General features: G+C 37.5%; 1 protein-coding gene across 2 annotated transcripts in view; it reads right to left on the minus strand.

Annotated features, from left to right (window-relative positions):
- Window positions 1-15690, minus strand: part of ECD (ecdysoneless cell cycle regulator) — a 28742-nt gene that overhangs the window by 9201 nt on the left and 3851 nt on the right. For both annotated transcript variants that reach the window (XM_027530683.1, XM_027530682.1), the window contains exons 3-9: window positions 13891-14008; window positions 11368-11455; window positions 11079-11257; window positions 9302-9494; window positions 8296-8424; window positions 6496-6621; window positions 4600-4685 (exon numbers count right to left, since the gene is read on the minus strand). In XM_027530683.1, the coding sequence (XP_027386484.1) occupies window positions 4600-4685; window positions 6496-6621; window positions 8296-8424; window positions 9302-9494; window positions 11079-11257; window positions 11368-11455; window positions 13891-14008 (919 nt within the window). The remainder of the gene's footprint in view (window positions 1-4599; window positions 4686-6495; window positions 6622-8295; window positions 8425-9301; window positions 9495-11078; window positions 11258-11367; window positions 11456-13890; window positions 14009-15690) is intronic.

The raw sequence follows: 15690 nt of genomic DNA on the forward strand, positions 1-15690 counted from the left end.
TGCAGCTCCACGGGGCAGGGAGAATTCGGGTTCACTTGTTGTATTCCCAGTGCCCAGAATAGGGCCTGGCACATAGGAGATAATAAATACTTACTGACTGAATGAAGATATATGTATCTATAATATTTAGTATTTTGTGTATTTTTACAATTTATATCCATAGCACCTACATTTTACTTGTATTTTTCATTCAACATTGTATTTTTAAAATCTATTCATTTAGACCAGTGATTCTCAACCGGTGACAATTTGGCAACATTTGGTAATATTTTTGGTTGTCACAATTGGTGGGGAGTGGGGAGTCAGTCCTAGGGGAATTTACTGAGTAGAGGTCAGAGACATTGCTTCACATTACAATGCACAGGACAGTTCCCCACAGCAAAGAACCATCTGGTCCAAAGTGTCAATAGTGTCAAGGTTGAGAAATTATGACTTAGATTTATGGATATTTATATAATCTCTGGTTAACTAATGGATAATAAGCCAACATATACATACACTAAAATTCATTTATCTATTATTGGTGGACACTTCCATTGTTTGTAATTATTCACTATTACAATCTTTAATAATTTTTAAGAGAGGGAAGTAACATGATTACAGATATATTTCAAGCAGATTCTCCTGGCTCTGATGGTTGAATTGGAAGAGAAGAGTCACTAGAGGCTGAGAAATAAGTTTAGGTGTAGCTATAGTTCAATCCCACGCATGGGGGAGCCTGGTGGGCTGCACTCCATGGGGTCGCAAAGAGTTGGACACGACTGGGAGACTTCACTTTCACTTTTTGCTTTCATGCATTGGAGAAAGAAATGGCAACCCACTCCAGTGTTCTTGCCTGGAGAATCCCAGGGACGGGGGAGCCTTGTGGGCTGTCATCTATGGGGTCGCACAGAGTCGGACACGACTGAAGTGACTTAGCAGCAACGGCAGCAGCATAGCTCAGTATGGTTCACTTATGGTAGAAAGTGAAGAACTAAAGAGTCTCTTGATGAAAGTGAAAGAGGAGAATGAAAAAGTTGGCTTAAAGCTCAACAGTCAGAAAACTAAGATCATGGCAACTGGTCGCATCACTTTATGTCAAATAGATGGGGAAACAGTGGAAACGGTGAGAGATTTCATTTTTTTGGGCTCCAAAATCACTGCAGATGGTGACTGTAGCCATGAAATTAAAACACACTTACTCCTTGGAAGGAAAGTTATGACCAACCTAGACAGCATATTAAAAAGCAGAAACAAAAAAATAAAATAAAATAAAAATAAAAAGCAGACATTACTTTGCTGACAAAGGTCTGTCTAGTCAAGGGTATGGTTTTTCCAGTAGTCATGTATAGATGTGAGAGTTGGACTATAAAGAAAGCTGAGTGCTGAAGAATTGATGCTTTTGAACTGTGGTGCTGGAGAAGACTCTTGAGAGTCCCTTGGACTGCAAGGAGATCCAACTAGCCCATCCTAAAGGAGATCAGTCCTGGGTGTTCACTGGAAGCACTGATGTTGAAGCTGAAACTCTAATACTTTGGCCACCTGATGTGAAGAGCTGACTCATTTGAAAAGACCCTGATGCTGGGAAAGATTGAGGGCAGGAGGAGAAGGGGACAACAGAGGATGAGATGGTTGGATGGCATCACTGACTCAATGGACATGAGTTTGGGTGCGTTCCGGGAGTTGGTGTTGGACAGGGAGGCTTGGCGTGCTGCAGCTCGTGGGGTCACAAAGAGTCGGACACGATTGAGTAGTCGACTGAACTGAACCGATAGTTCAATAACTAAATAATTAGAGTATCTAGCCAGGCAGTAAGGTAAAAGAATGTAAGACACAAGATAATAGTGAACAGTATCTAAGGACTGGATCCAAGGAGAGCCAGGAGATCTGGGTGATAAGAAGGATGGTGGTACAATTAAAAAGACAGCAGGAAACAGCCGAAGATATTAATTCAGCTAATAAAAACAAAGCAAACAAACAGAAGCTTTAGGAGCCAAGAGCAGGTCTCGAGCGAGATGTGAGCTTGGTTTTGAACTGCAGAGAAGTCATTCTGGTTGGTGAACGAGAGTTTCTCCTACAACACTCATGAAAATGTTGGATATTGAAGCTATTTGTAATAAGTAAATTAGGGTCCATTTGCTAAAACGCTGTGCAGCTATTTAAAAATACACTTTATCAAAACATTTTAAGGTCATGGGAAAATGTAAGATTACAACGAGTAAAAATTATGAACAAGATACATAATTTCTTGATAATGTAAAATTTTTTAAACAAGTCAATTGGTTATGGGGAATAATAATCCTGGAAGGCAGTAAATCAGAAGAATAATAATAGTGGCTAATTCATGATATACATTGGAATAACAGTAGCTTAGTCATGATATAAATTTTTCCCTCTTACATTTTTCTCTATTTGCCATCTGAATGAGTGTTACTTGTATAATAATAAAAGACATTGTTATTTAAAAAGAACTACCAAACCCTCAATCTATCTTATTTCATGGGAGAATAAGATAGCCCTAAATCTCCTACATGAGTCTCTCTAATTTCTTAACTTCTCTTCAACCTAAGATTATAACGTAATGCTGTTCAACAGGGGAGTGGTCTTCTAGAGGTGACAAGATTCATCTGGGGGAGATTCCCCTAACTATGAGAGCCACCTCCTTTACTTTCTTTCCCGAGTTTCCTTAAAACATACCCTAAGAAGGCATCCTCTTTTCCACAAATTACTGCCGTAAAATTGATGAGAATGGGACAAAGGCACCCCTGCTGCTGCTGCTGCTGCTAAGTCGCTTCAGTCGTGTCCGACTCTGTGCGACCCCATAGATGGCAGCCCACCAGGCTCCCCTGTCCCTAGACGCTTACAAAAGAGTGGAAAAAAAAGTGTTAGCCATTCAGTTGTATCCGACCCTGCGATCACATGGACTGCAGCCCATCAGGGCTCCTCTGTCCAGAATTCTCCAGGCAAGAATACACAAGAATAAAGACTGCTGTAAAGTCATTACTATCTCACAGATACTGAGGTTAGAGTTCTCTCGCCATCAATTTTGCTTCATACAATCTTTAAGTAACATTTTATTACACACATATGTGATGTTTGAGATGTTGGCAAAACAAGTGGGGTTCAAAACCAGTTCAGTTTGAGAAAAAAAGCCCAACAGCAAAACAAAACACACATCTACACACAACTGGGGACCTTCTGAGCCACAACATTTACAAAGTTATTTCTTTCACGTTATTTAATAGCTTTCTGCTACGTCACTTCAGTCGTGTCCGACTCTGTGCAACCCCATAGACAGCAGCCCACCAGGCTCCCCCATCCCTGGAATTCTCCAGGCAAGAACACTGGAGTGGGTTGCCATTTCCTTCTCCAATGCATGAAAGTGAAAAGTGAAAGTGAAGTCGCTCAGTCTTGTCCAATTCTTAGCTTTAAGTATCTCAAATTCAGTTTTGCAGACATAAACTGAATTTTTTCCAGTGCTCAAAATCTGACCTTTGATTCCTCAGCCCAATAAACCCTTCTGCAGAAGCTCCATTATCCCTGGGCCATATTGACTAGACGTGCCCTCAACGGACAAGTCAGACAAAAGGGACTTTCTTCTTTAAAGCATCCTATTCCCTCTGATTTTTGCTTGCTTTTTTCTCCAGTGTCTTCAAATAACTGTTTTTTTGTTTTTGTTTTTTTTTAATATTCTGTCCAGTGTTATCACTGCAATTAGCAGGGGGTTAGTCTGATATGTTACTCCAGTATTACCAGAACTGAAACTCAACTTTATCGAATTTTAAAGGGCAGCCATTTTCTTCCATGTGGCTTCCCTCATAACTCAGTCGGTAAAAGAATCTGCCTGCAATGCAGAAGACGTGGGTTCGAGTCCTTGGTCGGCAAGATCCCCTGGAGAAGGAAATGGCAACCCACTCCAGTATTCCTGCCTGGGAATCCCATAAACATAGGAGCCTGGCAGGCTACAGTCCATGGGTCGCAAGAGTTGGACACGACTTAGCGACTAAACTACCACCATTTTCTTTCAACCCTGTGCTCATTTCTTTCTTCCCCCAGAAAACATATGGCAGGTTAGAATGAGCTATGATTTGGAAGCTGAATGCCTGCTTCATCCTGTGTTTCAGATCCACCTAAAAAAGCTGAACACAGCCCAGCATTCCCACAGAAATTAAGCATGTGGCTCATTAACAGAATCCGTGAGCTCAAATCCCTAGGCCTGTCATTTTGACCTGTGTAACCTTTGGCAGATTACATAACCTCTCTTAGATTCAGTTTCTCAGCTGTGGATAGGGAAAATAACAATTATATCTATTTCAAAGGGCTTTAAGAGGGGTTTAAATGAGTTAGTGGCCTAAGCTTTGTAAGTACTCAACATACATTAGCCATTACATGATGATGATGAAAGTGGTGGTGGTGGTGGTGGTAATGGCTACAAGTGCCAGAAAACTCCCATAACAACACCTCCTGTCTTGACACCAGCTTCTTCAGTAGTCATGAGTCCTGCCATTAACAGTTTAAATATAGAAACTCCAATATGTGCAGCCATCTCAGGAGTAAGTAACTCCTTAACTTGTGGAAAGTTATCACTCTGCTGCCCTGTTTGGGTAGAGATAAACTCACCTTTCTGGCCGATTTACAGAGAGCTGGAAGTAGTTCTTGGCCATTTCTAGCCTTTCCTGGTACTGAACAGAACCTTCCATCAGTCCCTAAAAAAATAATAATGCCCATCAGAACCTGGTATAGATGGTATCATTAAAATAATCTGCTCACCAGCAACTTCCAGGGAGGCAGTATACAATACTGTAATATATTGTACAAAAAGCATGAGGCCTGACTCCTCGTCCTTGTTTTCTCATGGATGTAGTTTCTCCAAAAAAGGGACTAGGCTAAACGTGATAGGACCTCATCCTTTTCACCATTTAAGGGCCTCTTTCCAATTTGGGAGGTTTTCTATCATTTTCTATTATTTATTAATAACTTGTTATAAAGAAACAATTGATTAACCAGCAATTAATTTATAAAACAAAGTACAAATAGAGCTCAAAAAATAGCATAACCCTAACCTTAACTATCATTTCTAGCTTTCACAGGCATGTTTATGATGGCATTTATGCTTAATACTTCTTTAACAATATATAAGCAGTTTTCCCTACCACTACACAATCTTTAAAATTATCATATTCTTAAGGACTTTTCTACTTCTTGGATGTTTCCTTAAAGTGTAGATTATTTAACATAAAGCTTCCCTGTTTGCAAGGCAGGAACAGAGGCACAGACGTAGAGGATGACTTATGAACGTGGAGGGGAAGGCGAGGACAGGAGAAATTGAGACAGCAGTGCTGACACGTATACACTGCTATGTGTGAAACAGACAGCTACTGGGAAGCTGCTGTTCAGCACCGGCAGCTCAGCTCTGTGCTCTGCGATAACCTACAGGGGGTGGGGTTGTGCGGAGGAGGGAGGTTTAGGAGGAGGGACATACATATACTTATAGCTGATTCATGCATTGCACAGCAGAAACACAACATTGTAACGCAATTATCTTCCAATTAAAAATAATAATAAAATAAAGTGAAGGTTCCAAGTTTGAACTTCTGTACAATTCTTTGAATACAGTATCAAATTACTTTCCAGTTAAGGTTGCAACTATTACAACGTTATCAGCAATGTATAGGTGTACTATTTTCACTATATTCTCAACAGCACTGAATATCTTTCGTATGCTTTTTACTATTGTGTTAAAATACATATCTTTACTATGTGTGAGAGTGATTATTTTAAGAGAAATTTACTAGTTCCCTTTTCGTAATTTTTTTTTTGGAGCAGAGTTGCTTTATACTGTTGTGTACGTCATTGTACAGCAAAGTGAATCAGCCATACATCTCCATACATCCCCTTTCTCTGGGATTTCCTTTCCATTTAGGTCATATAATTTTTTAATCTATGTTTTTGCTAATTTTTCTATTTGGCGTCCTCATGTTTGCTTCATAGATTTGCACAAGTTATTCATCTGATATAAATAATAACTTTTATCACTTTGTATAGATGTTATTCGGAGAAGGCAATGGCACCCCACTCTGGTACTCTTGCCTGGAAAATCCCATAGACAGAGGAGCCTGGTTGGCTGCAGTCCATGACGTCGCTAAGAGTCCAACACGACTGAGCAACTTCACTTTCACTTTTATACATTGGAGAAGGAAATGGCAACCCACTCCAGTGTTCTTGCCTGGAGAATCCCAGACACAGGGGAGCCTTGGTGGGCTGCCGTCTATGGGGTCGCAGAGTCGGAAATGACTGAAGCGACTTAGCAGAAGCAGCAGCAGCATAGATGTTATTAATTTTTCTAAAATATTAGAAACAGTTTATAGACACTCCCTTATTACCACCAAACTAGAATGGTCCCTTTTAACTCTAGTTCTTACATTTATGTCACACATTAAATATGGACCTAACACTAGATCACTGGCTTGATTTTGCCTAGACTATACAGTTTAAAGAGTGCATAGTAAGTCCTACCTTAAAGTAATCATTCTTTTTCAGACTTTCAAGGAAGCCAGCCCAGAGTGGTGACGTAGTCACAAGGGATTTGGAGTCAGAAAAATGTGGGCTACATTTGGAGCATAAGATCTCAAATCCATGAGCCTACATGGAAAAGACAGAATTTTTATTATTAGGTTACTTTCTTTCCATTTAACCACACTCAAGAACTAGGTGACTGGACATATGGGTATGTGAACATTTATACTAGTCTTTAAATTTTATGAAAAAAATATGACTTTAATTCCAAGTTTCTTAATCTCTACAGATTACTAAAAATTATAAAGGGGAAGCAAATAACAGAAAACAAAAAATTCTTACTTTCCTGAAAGAGATTTCTCTTCTCACTGATTAAAAAACTAGAAATTTAAACTTGCTTCTTGCTTGCTTAAAAAAGGTTGCAAAAGGTTTCTTGTCTAACACAATTATAAATGAATTAAGCATGGTCTTAGGAACAGTAAAGGGAGGGAATCACTTCATTTTAAGAGTCCTTTGATTAAAAAATATAATAAATGCACAAGGCAAAATAATTCTAATAGGGAGCTTCCCTGATTACTCTGGAGAAAACTGCCACCAATTCCTTGCATATCCTTTCAGAAGTAATCTTTGCCCTCAAGCAGATATGTGTGCGTGTGCATACATACATCCTCCTACTTCGTCCCCTTCATCACTAAATGGCAACATACATACTGCTCTGAACCTTGCTTTTCTCTTAGTGATATGCCCTGGAGATGGATTTCATACAAACATATGAATTTATCCATCCCACTTCATGGACAGACCACAATTTATCCAACTATCTTTCTACTAGTAGACATTTAAGTATTTTCCAGTCTTTTGCTACTATAAACAATGCTTTCACGAGTATCTTCATATGTCTTTGTGAACAAGTGAAATATATGGAGGATAAATTTCAGGAAGTGAAAATGCTGAGCAGCAGGGTTTGTTCATTTTAAATATTATGGAAAGTGATAAACTGTTCTAAGAGACTGAATCAACTCATATTCCTATCAATAATGTTTGAGGGTACCTCTTTACGTATTTTTACAAACCTCGTATTTGTTATCAAACTTCTGGATACTTGTCAATCAAATGGTGAAAAACATTACTTTGTAGTTTTAAATTGCAATTCTTTTATTACGAGCAAGTGTCAACATTTTTCATAAGAATCATTTATATTTCCTTTTCTCTGGACTATTTGTTAATGGTTTCTGATCATTTTTGATTGATCGCTACTATTTTTTTCACCTTGAATTGTAGCAATGTATATACTAGATAAAGCAACTTTTGTCATTTACTAGTTTTATTTTAACTCTTTGTAATTTAAACTGCAAAAATATTTTACACTTTCTCCAGGTTAACTGTATTTTGACTATATTTATGGGTTTTTTCCCATATAGAAATGTTTAATTTTTATATAATCAAATTTATCAATCTTTTATTGTTTCCAGTTTCAAGTCATGCTTAGGAAGGACTTTCTTACTCATATTTTCATAAATTTTCCTATGCTTTCTTCCAAATTTTATGGTTTTGTTTTTTTCACTTAAATATTTGGTCCGACTGGAATTTATTTTGGCATAGATGTGATAACTTTTTCAGCTGGACACACAGTTCTATCATCCCTTAAAGAATAATCCATTCTGCCTTATTTCAAATACCACATCTTACTACATTCTCACACTAACAGAGTGTATTTCTAGATTTCTAAGTTGTGTCATTACTCTGTGAAGAGCCCTTTGACATTAAGGAAGAAAATTAAATTTTCTGGTTCAACATTACCAACTTCATGCCCAATTCATGGGCTCGGTACTGGGGATGACATGGAGGAGGCAGCTTGTATCCACTCCGCCGGTCCGGCACAAACCTTTGTTGCACCAACTGTGCATACAGACATTTAGTGAAAGTGACCTGGACATTGGGACACAACATATGTGAGTCTCTTCCTGAAATTAAAATGCCTGACTATCATTTCACAGTTAACGACAATAACTTCATTTATGAGCTTCATATTCAGATAAATGCAAAGAAGACTCAACCTATTTACTGTCTACACTTTTTAGTAACAGCTTTACAGAGATGTAATTCACACACCATAAAATTTACCTTCACTGTCTATATTTAGTTGTCACTAAGGTACATTACATGGCAATTTTGGCAGGTAGATGATAAAGAATAATTCTTAATTCTCCGGAGGAAATGAAATGTTTTATTGCTAAGAAAGATATAATTGCTCAAATAGGGAAAATGTGGTCAGAAATAGCTAGGAAACATTGAGATATAAAATAGGAAGTCAGGTCTCTTATAGTCTTCCTCTTCTGGATAGGAGAAAAGAAAAAAATCAAGGATATGAAACCAGTCAATCCTAAATGAAATCAACCCTGAATATTCATTGGAAGGACTGGTGCTTAAGCTGAAGCTCCAATACGTTGGCCACCTGATGTGAAGAGCCGACTCACTGGAAAAGACCTGGATGATGGGAAAGACTGCGGACAGAAGGAGAAGGGGGCAACAAAGGATGAGATGGTTGGATGGCATCACAAACTCAATGGACACGAGTTTGAGCAAACTCAGAGAGATAGTGAAGGACAGGGAAGCCTGGTGTGCTGCAGTCCATGAGACTGCAAAGTTGGACATGACTTAGCAACTGAACAATAACAACAAAAAGTCTATATTAACTTGCTATGAGGAAACAGAATATTCCCAATTTTTTCCTAGTGAACAATTAAAATAATGTTCAACATTCCTTTCAGTGAGAGAAACTAAATGACCAAGAGAGATATCTTACCGATGTCATTATTCGTGTTTCAGGCAAGAATGTCTTGAAAATACGACAGGCCCGCAGGTCAATGGGGTCCCGGAGGTAAAATGCCTGGACTCCTGCAGCCACCAATCTGGGGCACTGCTTCAGCACTGCTGCAATGCCAGCTGGGAGGAAGCAGTGTGCTTGATGAAGGGAGGCTTTAATTTTTTCTGGGTACCTGTGACAGGTAACATAATCACTTTTATTTTATGATATGACAGAGTTTATTTTCTTGGGCTCCAAAATCACTGTAGATGATGACTACAGCCATGAAATTAAAAGACATTTACTCCTTGGAAGAAAAGCTATGACCAACCTAGATAGCATATTAAAAAGCAGAGATTACTTTGCCACAAAGGTTCATCTAGTCAAAGCTATGGTTTTTTCAGTAGTCACGTATGGATGTGAGAGTTGGACCATAAAGAAAGCTGAGCGCCAAAGAACTGATGCTTTTGAAGTGTGGTGTTGCTGAAGACTCTTGAGAGTCCCAGAGACTGCAAGATCAAACCAGTCCATCCTAAAGGAAATCAGTACTGAATATTCACTGAAAGGACTGATGCTGAAGCTGAACCTCCAATATACTTTGGCCATGTGATGTGAATGAAGAACTTCCTCATTAGAAAAGACACTGATGCTGGGAAAGACTAAAGGCAGGAGAAGGGGACGACACAGGATGAGATTGTTGGATGGCATCACTGACTCAATGGACATGAGCTTGAGCAAGCTCCAGGAGTTGGTGATGGACAGAGAAGCATGTTGTGCTGCAGGCAACAGGGTTGCAAAGAGTCAGATACAACTGAACAACTGAACTGAACTGATGTAAATATCTAGGATTCTTATACCATTTACTTTTCTCTTAACATTTTATCTTGTCTTGGTTCATCAGGAGTGAGATGAGTGAGAGAAAAGAGTGACAACTCTCTTGTCACCCTTGGGAATTCCCTGCTGGTCCACTGGTCAGGATTTGGCGCTTTCACTGCCAGCAACAACCCAGGTTCATTCCCTCGTTGGGGAACTAAGATTTCCATGCTGAGTGGCCAAAAAAATAATTGTTTAAAAAAGAAATTCTATATACTAAAGACTACAGGTAGGAAAAGAGAGAAAGAAAAAGTGAAAGAAATGGAAAATAAAGAAAAGGGATTAAGGTGGTCCAATAAAAACAACGAAAATGTTACTACTATACTTTGAAAAGAAAATCAGAATTTATTCTCCTAAAAAATGGTACAAAGTGTACTGAAGCAAAGCTAAAAGAGATTATTATCTAATATTGTTATGATCTGAATAGTACTAAACATTTAATAGGTACTCAAATTTGAATGGCTGAACTAATACATTATTAGACTAAGGTGTTCTCTTCTGAATAGAACCTAACACACTCCAACAAGTAAGAGAATCCCATATATACACCCAGAATGAAAGAAAATTCCTGAACAGATTGTACTCACTCAGATTTTCATCTCTAAAGGTCCAAAATTTTAATCTATGGATCTACATAATACTTGGCCACACTCTCTAAGGTAAATAAATGCAAAAACATTGGGCCTAGAACCTTCAAATGACGACTAAAAGATACATCTGTTTCTTGATTTTAAAACACAGGAAGTTTAATTTGTTGGTCAATTTCACAAAGGATAAAGACAGAATGAAAATCAGCACTAATCTAGGTGAAAGAAATGCTTCGATTCATCAAAAGACTTGAGCAACACGAAGTCAAAAGGCTCCTTGACTAGCAGTGTGACACTAAAAGTGTCAGTTTTCTTACCCTCTGATGCGTCTATTCACAGCAGCTCGTACAGATTCTGAAGCCAGAATTTTTTCTGGGTGTGTTGAGATTATACTCAGTGCTTGTGAGATTGTTGGAGGTGTGGTAGGTAACCAGGATACTGTTCCAGATTTCTTTGGTGCAGGAATAATGCACAACTCCCCTTGGTGGAAAAATACCTGCAAAGTGATATAGTTTCCATACCTGGCATTGACAAAATCCAGATACATATGAAAATGATGCAAAATGGTTTCACCTTTATAAATTTTCTAAACTTGGATATACTTACCCTGTTGGCACTATTATCAGGATCCAACCACTTAGGGAGAAAGTCAGCAGCTTCTATTAACAAGAATTCACCGTCATTGTCTTCGATCCTAATGCAAAAGAAATTTCAACTTTGAATTAAAAGAAGTGCATATTTGCTAATAATCAAAACAGATTTGTTCTAATACATTTTTGCCCTAATCTTAGTAAATAAATAAATGAGTATATACCATAGATTTCTATAATTATGTAGATTTCTATAATTAAGCACAACGTTTTAAGATACCATTAAGTACTGAAGGGAATCTCTAAAATTTTAAGGAGGAATTCGAGAGTGATAAGGAGAAAAAAATAAGTACATAAATAAATAGCAGCAGAAAAAAATGTGAAAAATATACCAAGTACATAGGTCTTAGAAAAAAGAAAAAAATCACATACAGCCAAGATTTGGAAAACCTTTATGGAGGAAGTACTATTGGGCCCTGAAAGACACTTTCGTTTTGTCTCATCTGCATCACTTTTTAAAAATTTAAATTTCTGAGTATGTAATACAGTCACACGATTAAAACTTTTAAAAAATACATAAATAGTTATACAATGAAAAAGTCTCCTTGTTATTTTTGTATCTATATGCCCAACCCCTCCACCATTGTTACTTCCTGTTTATCCTTCTAGAGTTTGCTTATGTGTAGTCAGTAGGAATATAAATGCTTTTCTTCTGTTGCACCACTTGTAGCATACTATATATATTGTCCCAGATTATTTTCACTTTTAATGGGTAGAGATACAATATATCCAGAAAAGGAGAGATGCTCTGGGGAGTGGGAACAGCATAAGCAAAACTATGGAGGTGGCATTTAAGGGAGAGATTTGAAGACTGACAACAACAACAACAAAAGGACTAGAAAAGCACAGTTATATCATTTTGTGAAGAGCTTTAAATGCTGGCAGAATCCAGTGAGAATGAGTTTAATTTTATAAACAAAACAAATGAAATGTTCTAGAGTAGGGAAGTAAAATGGTTTGAGCCCTACTTTAGGAATATTAATCTGGCAGACACATAGAGGAAAAACGTCCTTCTTTTTCTAATTAAAAAAAAAAAACTGACAAGACGGTAGATGCTTATTAAAACTCTTTAGAGGCCTAGTGGGTAAGTATGACCCATCACTGCATACATAAGTATCAGAATCAGCATATGAAAGGCACTGGCCCCTCCTTATTACCCTAGTAAAGAAATAAACTACCATATTTGTGCCTGTTTATTGAAAATTCTACCATTTATTTAATAAGTATGGCTACCTATTTGTAGGTGTGGTAATAGTAGTGTTGCATTATCTCTTAAGTTTACATCCTAAAGTATTTAAAAATCAAATGGTATAATATTGGAGGTTTGTTTTAAAACACTCTTGCTTCCCTGGTGGCTCAGTTGTTAAGAGTCAATCTGCCAATCAGGAGACTTGGGTTTGATCCCTGATCTGGGAACATTCCATATGCCACAGAGCAACTAACTTGGGAATGACAGAGAATTATCAGTTCCTATAATATTTTAAAAACTGAATTATAATGCATTATTATCTACTCTGCTTCCTATCCATACAATTGTTCACTGATGTCTCTTTAAATTTCTTCTGTCTATAGTTTCTCAAAAAAAAAAATAGAGCTTTAGAGGAAGACATAGAGAAATCTGTGAAATACACACACACACACACACACACACATATATATATATGAATTTCTTTTTAAGACACAGAAATTTGATAGTGATTACTTTTGGGAAATCAGAGCAGTTACACCTTTTTGTATTGCTTGAATTTTATTTACCATGTGTATTTGTTCTTTTATAACAAGAATAAAAAAAAAGAGAAAACCTAAACTAAGCAGGTTTTGTGTGAAATAATTCTCAGATGATACTTTAATTCTTCTTTAAGAAAAGGAAGTCACCAGCAAAAAGGAAGAAAACACAGAAGTCACATTTAAAATCTACATCTCAAATCTGTACAATTTCCACCAGCCACAGAAAAAAATATTACTAAATGGATAAAAATGTAGTCATTTTCAATAATGGAATTCCTTAAGAATTACTATTTTTTGATAAAGCTGGCTTCTTTAATTTTTTTAATTTTTATTTTTTAATTGGTGGAAAACTGCTTTACAATGTTTTGTTGGTTTGTGCAGTACAATACAAATCAGTCATAATTACATATACATGTGTGTGTGTGTGTATGTGTATGTGTATATATATACACATACACACACACATCTCCCTCCCTCTTGAGCCTCCCTCCCCCTTACCCCATCCCTCTAGGCCATCACGGAGCACAGGCTGGGTTCCCTATGTTATACAGCAACTTCCCACTATCTATCTATCTTACACATAATAGTGCATATATGTCAACGCTACTGTCTCAATTCATCCCATCCTCACCTTCCCCCACTTTAGCCACAAGTCTGTTCTCTACTAGCTTCATCAGTGCCATTTTTCTAGATTCCATACATATGCATTAATATGATACTTGTTTAAGAATTATTAATAAAACTGTAATACCTTGCTACTAACTCTGGAAATTCTTTTGTAATTTGCTTCACTATATAAACAATAAACCATTCATCCTCAATGTTATCCCCAAACTTTGTCATGCCAAATATATGAGCAGGAACATCTCCTAAAAATAAGAGAAAAGCAATGATATAATCAAATAAATGTATCCATTCAAATAAAAGGACAAGCAATCATTCAATTAAACAAACTGTTATTGACTGGCTATGCTCCAGGAGTATGGCCACATACTGGGAGCTGGGGTTGCAATCCTGAACAAGATATAAGAAGCTTACTCTTGAAGAGCTTAGAGATAGACAACCAATCACAAAACAAGATGATGAACAGAGGTGTACACTGAGGGCTACGCGGTCACAAAGTGTGTGATAGCTGAGCTCTGCGCCTCTGGAGGAATGACCACAGTAGGCTTTCCAGAAAGAGAGAGCACGTGCATGCGTAAGGGCACAGAGGCATGACAGATGATTGTGTGTTCTGGGAGTATCAGCAGAAATTTTCAAACAAGTGCATTATCCAAAAACATGTAGAACTTAAACAATATACTCAGATAGCCAATGGGTCAAAGAAGAAGTCATAAGGGGAATTATAAAATATTGGGAGACTAATGAAAACCAGGGCTTCCCTGGTGGCTTAGACATTGAAGAATCTACCCACAATGCAGGAGACCCAGGTTCAATCCCTGGGTGGGGAAGATCCTCTGGAGGAGGAGATGGCAACCCACTCCAGTATTCTTATCCAGAGAATTCCATGGACAGAGGAGCCTGGCAAGTTACAGTCCATGGGGTTGCAATGAGTCAGACACACAACTGACCAACTAACACTTTCACTTTAACACTTTCAATGAAAACCGAGACAACAAACCAAACATATGGGATACAGAGAAAGCAGTGCTAGGAGGAAGTTTACAGTCATAAAAAGATCTCAGATCAACAACGTAGCCTTATACCTTAATGAACTAGAAAAAGAAGAACTAAACTCCAAGCTGGAGGAGGGAAATAATGAAGATTAGAGCAGAGATCAACGAAATAAAGAATAGGAAAACAATATTTTAAAAAATCAACTAAACTGAGTTGGTTTGTTTAAAAGATCAACAAAATTGACAAAACATTAGATTAAGTAAAACTGACTCAAATAGCTAAAATCAGAAATGAAAGAGGGAATATCACAACCTATGCCACAGAAATAAGAATTATAAGAAAACACAATGAACAACTGTATATCAACACACTGGATAACTTAGAAGAAATGCATAAATTTCTGGAAATATACAACTTATCAAGACTGGAACACACAGAAGTAGAAAACCTGTACATATCTATAAAAGTAAGGAAAGTGAATTAATAATCAGAAACTTCTCAACAAAGAAAAGCCCAGGACTAGATGACTTCACTGGAAAACTCTACCAAACATTTGAAGAAGAATTAACATAAAAAAAAAAAAAAAAAACACTGAAGAGGAGGAAACATTCCCAAACTTATTTTATGACGCCAGCATGAGCCAACAAAACACTTGCAAACTAATTCAACAACATGTTAAAAGGATTGTACACCATGACCAACTGAGATTTATTCCTAGAATGCAAGATGATTTGACACAGGAAAACCAACTGACGTAATATACCATATTAACAGAATGAAGGTCAAACAAGTGTACTGTGGAGTGTCTCAAGAGTTGCCATGGCAAAAAAAGCGCCACACAGGTGGGACAAACTGCCCAACCAACTCCTCTCCCTACTCCGATCTCCCAAGTTTCTTCAGCTAGAGAAGCTCCAGTTAGAGTGCCTTCATTTTT

The sequence above is a fragment of the Bos indicus x Bos taurus genome, chromosome 28 (genome assembly GCF_003369695.1).
Source record: "Bos indicus x Bos taurus breed Angus x Brahman F1 hybrid chromosome 28, Bos_hybrid_MaternalHap_v2.0, whole genome shotgun sequence".
Lineage (NCBI taxonomy): Eukaryota > Metazoa > Chordata > Mammalia > Artiodactyla > Bovidae > Bos > Bos indicus x Bos taurus.